Source organism: Lolium rigidum, chromosome 7 (genome assembly GCF_022539505.1).
Source record: "Lolium rigidum isolate FL_2022 chromosome 7, APGP_CSIRO_Lrig_0.1, whole genome shotgun sequence".
Classification (NCBI taxonomy): Eukaryota; Viridiplantae; Streptophyta; class Magnoliopsida; order Poales; family Poaceae; genus Lolium; species Lolium rigidum.
In genome coordinates this window covers 66,250,825-66,259,875 of record NC_061514.1, presented here as the reverse complement: position 1 = coordinate 66,259,875, position 9,051 = coordinate 66,250,825, and the positions used below count along the sequence as shown (strand labels likewise).

The following is a 9,051-nucleotide window of genomic DNA, read 5'->3' as shown; positions in this document are numbered from 1 at the left end:
CGTGGTCAAAGTCCTCAGCCTCCGGGTTGGCGTCCTCGCCGTACTTCCGCTTGAACTTGGAGACATACGACGTGCACTCGGGTCTCGGATTGCGGGTTAACCCACACGGACCCCGTCTCGGGATCGAGCGTCTTCCTTTGCTTCATCTTCTTTAGCACGGCAAAGACGTTAGGCTTCGCTCCCGTCCCGACTTCCGCAAAAGAGAACATGTAATTGAGTGAAGTGACACACCCTTGCAGAGTTAACAAATATATAACATGAATTCAAAGAATGAAGGAACCATTAATTTGCTCACCTCCTTCGCAGGTGAAGAGAGATGGGGATGCTGCCTTGGATATGCGATCCACCTCGCATCTCTCGCCCGCTTCTTCTTGCCCTCCTCGTGCTTCTTGAGGTACTGGGGGCATGTCCACCACATGACCATCGCACGAAAGCACCTATCGTCGTTGCCGACGTACTGAGGAGGGTTCTACATGCACAAGATAAACCCATTATGGTAAAATAAAATACATGGCGATAAAGAAATCAATAACACATAAATGCAAATACCTGCAAGTACCGCCACGGCCGCATGAGCGTGTCGCGAGCGTCCTCCTTACTCATGTGGACGAAGCGGTCGGCGTGCCGGCCGCGGACGCATTGAACACGTGCCTCGTAGTGCATGCCAGTCACCCTCTTCCTTGCAAGCTGGTGTAGGACATCATCGCACGCATTCTCCTTGCCCTTGGCCCTCTTGAAGTATTTCTGCAACCATGCACATAGGTAAAACAAGGGGCATTAGTGCAATTATTGTGAACCAAGGAGAGTGTATGAATGGTAAGAAGTCAAAAGTCACGTACCCGAATTTGGCAACAACCAAACTGCCGCGGTGCCGCGGCCAAGAGGATCTTCCGCGAGGCTGTAGTGCGCCCACCTCCAAGCTACGTCGCAGCCACCAGGTAGGGGAGATTGACTATCCCGGGGAAATACCATCTAAGTAGGCCCCCAAGGATGTTCGAGTACCCACGTGGCGGTCTCTCGCGTCGGGTCTTCAAACCGGAACGAGCTGCACCATGAAACGACAACATCAATATGTATGTGATAATAATTTTGATAATGACAAAATTGCGATAACGAAGTGCCAAAAATTAACATGTACCTCCTTCCATAGGGCTGTAGAACAACGTGCCTCGTAGCGCCAGCCTCTTCGACGAGGGGAGCTGTGTTATCCCACGCCGATATGGCTTCCTATCACGTGGCCTCAGCCTCTCCACAGCCTGGAACGTCATCGGTAATCCTCCGGCTCACACCACTCTAGGCTTGGATCGGGATCGAACACTAAGTTCCCCAACCCCTCATCCTCCGAGAGGTCCTCCTCGTCCCCTCCTCCTCCCGGTCCTCCCCACCCCCTCCTCCTCCCCGGTCCTCCCCACCCACCTCCTCCTCCCGGTCCTCCCCACCCCCGTGGTGCTCCCGGTCCTCCTCCTCGTCATCATCATCGGCACGCGGGAGGGGCTAGGACTAGGAGTGAGTACCCGCGTCGCATTCTTCCTACGCGGCCGCCCCGTGGGAGCGACAGGAGGGGGCTAGGAGGGGGTAGTAGCTCGGCCCCGCCTCGAAGTCCCTACACCTACCAAGTCCTTGAGCTTCTTTTTAAGACCGCCACCCTTTTTTTTGGCGGCATGCTTCAATCACCTCGCAAACACAAATGAAGAGAGTGGTTTATTAGTACGCAATATTGTAAAGAGATAAATATTAGTGAAAGCAACGAAATATAAGTAGATGAACATTAATGAAAGCAACAAATAATGCAAAAGGATGAACATTAATTAATTAGTGGAAGCAACAAATAGCTACCATAGAGTTCTCTCAAACATAGCACGGAGTTCTTACAAATAACCTAGCTAGACAATCTCTATTACACGGAGTTATTACAAATAGGCTAGCCTCACAATTACTACTACATAGATCAGTAGCTCTGTGTCGCCATCCGTGATTGGACCGCGTGTCTCCTCATCGTCATCGGGCTCGGCGAACCAATAATCATCAATGAAACCCGGAGGTGGTCCATCCGCATCGAGGTCAATCCCTGCTTTGAACGCCTCGAGCAAACTCAGGTCTTCCGGGGCACAGACATCCTCAGCTTCATCTTCTGCATTGTCTCCATCCATGCCCGCGTCTTCTTGTTCATCGTCTACGACCATGTCATAGGGTCCCAATCTTTGGTTCTCCATGTGTATATGTACTAAACAAACCTAAAAGAATGAAAAGTTACATTGGTGCACCCTCGCGCGGAGAAATCTAGGGGGGTAGACCCGCCGGAGCACACGTTCCGCTGTTTTGGGGGAGGAGGGGATAACGACCGCCGAGCACCGGAACCCCACCAAACCTTGCATGTGGACCTATGATATGTGTCAAAGTGTGGTGCAAGGTCTAATGGTGCAAAAGTAGCTCCCCTAAACCCTAAACCCTAAAATGGGGAGGCTTCGAGCCCTAAACCCCTCTAAATCCCTAAACCACGACGCCGGAGCTGCAGAACCATGCATCATAAAACCTAACCCTAACCCTAAACCCTAAACCTATATACCTAACCATAAATACTTACCCTTTAACCTAAACCCTAGCCCTAGCCCCTAAACCCTAGCCCTAACCCTACACCTAACCCTCACCGCAGATCGTGCACACCGTCGATCGTGTGATAATGGCTCTAGCTGCGGGTATATGTGCCAAAGGGTCCCAATCTTGGTTCTCCATGTGTATATGTACTAAACAAACCTAAAAGAATGAAAAGTTACATTGGTGCACCCTGCGCGGAGAAATCTAGGGGGTAGACCCGCCGGGGCACACGTTCCGCTGTTTTGGGGGAGGAGGGGGATAACGACCGCCGGAGCACCGGAACCCCACCAAACCTTGCATGTGGACCTATGATATGTGTCAAAGTGTGATGCAAGGTGTAATGGTGCAAAAGTAGCTCCCCTAAACCCTAAACCCTAAACTCGGGGAGGCTTCGAGCCCTAAACCCCTCTAAATCCCTAAACCACGACGCGGGAGCCGCAGAACCATGCATCATAAACCCTAACCCTAACCCTAAACCCTAAACCTACACCTAACCATAAATACTTACCTTTAACCTAAACCCTAGCCCTAGCCCCTAAACCCTAGCCCTAACCCTACACCTAACCCTAACCAAGTAGATCGAGCACACCGTCGATCGTGTGATAATGGCTCTAGCTGCGGGTATATGTGCCAAAGGGTCCCAATCTTTGGTTCTCCATGTGTATATGTACTAAACAAACCTAAAAGAATGAAAAGTTACATTGGTGCACCTCGCGCGGAGAAATCTAGGGGGTAGACCCGCGGGGCACACGTTCCGCTGTTTTGGGGGAGGAGGGGGATAACGACCGCCGGAGCACCGGAACCCCACCAAACCTTGCATGTGGACCTATGATATGTGTCAAAGTGTGGTGCAAGGTCTAATGGTGCAAAATTAGCTCCCCTAAACCCTAAACCCTAAACTGGGGAGGCTTCGAGCCCTAAACCCCTCTAAATCCCTAAACCACGACGCCGGAGCTGCAGAACCATGCATCATAAAACCTAACCCTAACCCTAAACCCTAAACCTATACCTAACCATAAATACTTACCCTTTAACCTAAACCCTAGCCCTAACCCTACACCTAACCCTCACCAGTAGATCAGGCACACCGTCGATCGTGTGATAATGGCTCTAGCTGCGGGTATATGTGCCAAAGGGTCCCAATCTTGGTTCTCCATGTGTATATGTACTAAACAAACCTAAAAGAATGAAAAGTTACATTGGTGCACCCTCGCGCGGAGAAATCTAGGGGGTAGACCCGCCGGGCACACGTTCCGTCTGTTTTGGGGGAGGAGGGGAGAACGACCGCCGGAGCACCGGAACCCCACCAAACCTTGCATGTGGACCTATGATATGTGTCAAAGTGTGGTGCAAGGTCTAATGGTGCAAAAGTAGCTCCCCTAAACCCTAAACCCTAAGCCGGGGAGGCTTCGAGCCCTAAACCCCTCTAAATCCCTAAACCACGACGCCGGAGCTGCAGAACCATGCATCATAAACCCTAACCCTAACCCTAAACCCTAAACCTATACCTAACCATAAATACTTACCTTTAAACTAAACCCTAGCCCTACCCCTAAACCCTAGCCCTAACCCTACACCTAACCCTAACCAAGTAGATCCGGCTCACCGTCGATCGTGTGATAATGGCTCGAGCTGCGGGTGTATGTGCCAAAGGGTCCCAATCTTGGTTCTCCATGTGTATATGTCCTAAACAAACCTAAAAGAATGAAAAAGTACATTGGTGCACCCTCGCGCGGAGAAATCTAGGGGGTAGACCCGCCGGGGCACACGTTCCGCTGTTTTGGGGGGAGGAGGGGGAGAACGACCGCCGGAGCACCGGAACCCCACCAAATCTTGCATGTCGACCTATGACATGTGTCAAAGTGTGGTGCAAGGTCTAATGGTGCAAAAGTAGCAACCCGGTGTGACCTTCCTCACATTTGGGCGATAACACTTAGCAGATTTTCCGAAGCGCGTATTAATTGCTCCGAAACCCTGATATATGTGGGGGATGAACATGGAGAGTAATTTTGTATTGCACATTGTCTTAAGTAACACTAATAAATATTCATCAAAAAGTGAAACTAATAAAAAAATAAATATAAGTATGAGATGAAATAAAATAGAAAGAAAAACAAATAAAATGAAGTACAACACACGGCAAAGAAGGAGTCGCACGGCAAAGGCTCCTTTGCCGTGCATTCTATCTCGGCCTCACGGCAAAGAGAAGCCCACGGCAACGTCCCAGTCCTTTGCCGAGCATAGTTTTTTTGCCGTGCGGCCTTATTTTGCCTTTGCCGTCATGATTTCTTTGCCGTGCGCGTTTGAGGGACTTTGCCGTGCGAGGAGACGTTGCCGTGCGGCACGCGTGAGGTTGCCGTGCTCTGTATCTTTGCCGTGCGCCACCCTGTAACTTTGCCGTGCACATGTTCTTTGCCGTGCGTGCCTCTTGCGTTGCACGGCAAAGAAATCTTTGCCGTGCGGTGGCTCACGGCAATGATTTGCTGCACGGCAGCGCCTGATTTTCCCGTAGTGACTGAAGTCAGTAGGGGTACTATTATGAAAAAACATACCTTTTGCGGGGGAGAAAGGGAGATATGGATTGTCTATAGGGCCTCGTTGATCAATAGTGCAAAAAAAAAAAACACCGGAATAGGATTTTTTTTAGGGTATTCATCTATCTGACTCAAAATAATGGAGCATAGAAATAAGGAAAAAATAACAGGGGCATTCTCCTTTGGTATATGTTTCAAAGAGAAAACAAAGGAATTTCACAATCCATCCAAAACTGTTTTTATTACTAATATCTTTGCATCTGTTTTAACCCTAGTTTGAAAATTCTTGTGTTCAGTTTATTGCCACGAATCAAACACCCGAAGTCCTGTTCTATCTTAATTATGTATTTCTCCAGTTATTACTATGTTTTCGAAATCCTGCGTATCAGCTTGTAGAATAAAAATACTCGAGCTAATGAATCTCGTGGAAAGTCGAACGGAAAAATACATCCAATAGTGTTTGTAACAATATTTTCTAACTAACTTTGTAACAGTTACGTCCCCAAGTGCCATAATTCAAATAACCTATATCTCCAAAATATAACATTTTTCAGAAAAAAAGGTTAGAGAAATAGTAATAGGCCCAAGTCAAAAAAAGTCTAGGCCCAACAAACCACCAGGTTCAACAAGCACGAGCCTGGATATATATATATCCCCAAACAAAAACACGAGGCTGGAACGAAATCAATAGTTCTCCGGTCCGGTCCACCATCGCCACTGAAATTGCCCCCATTGCCACCCAACTGGTCGTTCCAGGCGAGCGGGAGCGGCAGGCGGCGGCACACCATGGCGGGCGGGGTTAGCGCAGCGGGTCGCGTGGGCTGTACTAGGGTTTCAGTCGTCAACCGGAGAGCTTGGAATCGACCGACGCCGGCGAAGAGGAACCGGAGGCGGAGGACCGGGACGCTCGGATTCAAGCGGTGCCTCCTCCCCGCTACTCATTGGATGGCAGGTTAGTTTGTTTGTCCCCTCCCTCTCCTTGCCCTCTATCTACTTTGATGCGTCTTGGATCACAAACTGTCGCACAGCACGGTTTCAATCCAAACACCAGACAATGGCGCCTGCGCCTCTGCTTCTTTTGCCGACCAGACCAGCACCTATATATGCAAGATGCTCGCCATCACCTGATGGGGTCGGGTTTTTGAAATAAAGGATGCGAGGTCCACATTTAGCTTAATTTACCCTGTTTTCCCCTGGACGCTTCCATGTTTGAGGATTCCAAGGCTGAAATCAGTTGTTCGCTACACATCCTGGGACGCCCTTTTTGACCTGACTGGTGGTTACTTTGTTTTTGATATCTAGAGTTTCACCCAAACACTAATACACTACTACTGTGCCCGTGGTTATGCTATTTCGGAGACGGTAGTGTGGAACAGATCGATGTCAATCTCACTCGCTGAGAGAATAGAATTTATATTTCCATCGGATTGAACAATGTCAATTTCATTTACGAGAGATTCAGTATTCTCCGCAAGTATCTGTACGTGGTGAACTGGAGTCTATTTTTTTTCTTCTTAAATTTAAGCAAGATGTTTTTTTTAAATGTTGTTAGTGATCTTGCGATGTAGTTGGATAAGGGAGGCAGATTGGATTCAAGCATGTGTATGTTAAGTTGTCCGTATGTTTGGTTGGTGCCCACACTAGCCCTACCAAATATTTGGCAAGAGTTAGCTACCAATTTTTTGGTCAAAGAATCCTTTGCCCACATTTGGCCAACTATTTGGCAAGAATCTGTGAGTGGGAGGGATGGATAAGCATTAGCAGCTAAAATTTTGGCTACAAACTAAACAATAACAACAACTTGATAGGCACCCAATTTTTTGGCGGGGCTAATTGGGGAACCAAACCAAACACACCCTAATACACTACTGTGCCCGTCGTCATGCTATTTCGGAGGAAGATGGTGTGGAACAGATCCATGTCAATCTCACTCGCTGATAGAATAGAATGTCTATTTCCTTCAAATTGAACAATGTCTATTTCCTTCGGATAGAATGTCAATTTCATTTACGAGAGATTCAGTATTCTGCAAGTATCTGTGGCGAACTGGAGCCGCGGTTTTTTCTTCTTAAATTTAAGCAGGATGTCTTTTTAAAATGTTGTTAGAGATCTTGCGTTGTAGTTGGATAAGGGAAACAGATTGGATTCATGCATGTGTATGTTAAGTTGTCCGTATGATTCGTAACCACTCATGTGCTGTTGCAGACGGATTGATTGCTTCGCGGGGTAAAAGGAAGTGCCAACGAGATTATGTTCCAGGTGGATCCACTAGTGACCAGGCAAGCAGAGAGGGATCGCCCTGCCAACTAGATGATACTTCTCAGAGTGGCAAAACAGATATGTATTCAGGTCCAGATCTTCCAGAGGTAAGTCAATAAATTTGTGGACATGTGCTAACTGCACGAACGAACATGACTTCATTTCTTGATCCTGTAATCTCCTACTTCATTAGTAGCTTTGTCTTGTTCCGGCTGTTACAGATTTAACCCCCTGCAAATGACACTGGCATGAGCCAATTTCCTGTTATCTTTTTGGTAGTTTCATGTAGACTTCCTAGAGCATCCCTGGCTGGTGCCTCTTTTGTGTTCAGGGTTAGGAGCCTCCTCAGTGGGCAACTTGCGCCTGGCCTCTTCCAACAGTAGTACATGAGGGATGTCAACCTCATCTAGCTCACAACAAACTTCTTGGAGCATTACACATTATTTAAGAAAGCTACTTCCATCATATTTTTCAGATCGCTAGGAGTTCCTGTTTTGTCGGGTCCTCTGACTTTGAGTGTTTATGTATATCACTACTTTGTTGTTGATTGTTGTTAAGGTCAAGGTGCTACCATATAATCATTACTTTGGTTGTTGATTGTTGTTAAGGTCAAGGTGCTACCATATAATCTTGCACAAAAGGAGTTTTTGCTTCTCTCACTAAAGAAAGCTGGAGGCTTCTTTGTTTTTTTGTTCACTACACAATCACTGTTCTTCACTAGTGTCATTCTCTCTGGTCAGTGATGTTCAAAGGGATGACCAAATTCCTCCTGGTTGTATGACAATGGTACCACCTTCCACTGGATCAAAACCGCGGTAGCAACTGTCCGTTGTCTTTGCTCATTCACCTGCAAGGTGGAAATTGACCATATGGACTAGACCATTTCTCTCAATCCCCCTCCTTACCGACCCTGCAACAAAATCCCCAACAAATGAAATAAAAATAACGGAATGTGGTTTACCAAGTCGATGAAAGCACTTGAGTTATTTACAGTGGCTTCAAAATCCCCTGGAACACGTGCTTTGCAGATAGGACAGTTATTTACAGTTGTAGCTCTATCATATATTTCTCCTGACTAGCAGCCAGATAATGCTTGCTCTTAATACATCACAATATTGCGATGATCTTTGGACATGAATGTAAGCATTTCTGTAAGCTCACAGGTCGTCGAATTACTATTAGTTAGCTTCACCAGCAAGAACTTGCCATGTACTATTTAATAACAAGAATTCTTTCTTTGGTCATGAATAGAACTAGGAAGGTAAATCTCCACTAAAAGAAATACATTGTACCTTCTGAAGTGGAATACATTGTACCTACCTTCTGAAGTGCAATACATTGTACCTACCTTCTGAAGTGCATCCATCCTTTATGTGGCATTCTCCAATGCAAGCAATACATTGTACCTTTTGAAGTGCATGTCTATCCTTTATTTGATAATTTCAACCTATTGTCTCCTCATCTTGGTAACTCAGAGGTCTGTTTGATGTATACTGTAAATTTTAGTCTATTTGACATGTATTGCATGTGTTTTGCACTGTATGCATATACATTCACTTCTGTTCCTTTGCTACGTTGACTTGTTTGCAGCATGCTGTTGTGCATTATGTGCATCTGGGTTAATAAAATGCACAAACCAATATATTTGTTTCTTTTCTATACC

The 9,051-nt window shown here is 46.7% G+C and overlaps 1 protein-coding gene across 1 annotated transcript in view; it reads left to right on the top strand.

The window, feature by feature from the left end:
- The first annotated feature begins 5,915 nt into the window (after positions 1-5,915).
- Positions 5,916-9,051, top strand: part of LOC124671477 — a 9,975-nt gene continuing 6,839 nt past the window's right edge. The window contains exons 1-2 of the mRNA XM_047207844.1: positions 5,916-6,081; positions 7,335-7,495. Of these exons, the coding sequence (XP_047063800.1) occupies positions 5,916-6,081; positions 7,335-7,495 (327 nt within the window). The remainder of the gene's footprint in view (positions 6,082-7,334; positions 7,496-9,051) is intronic.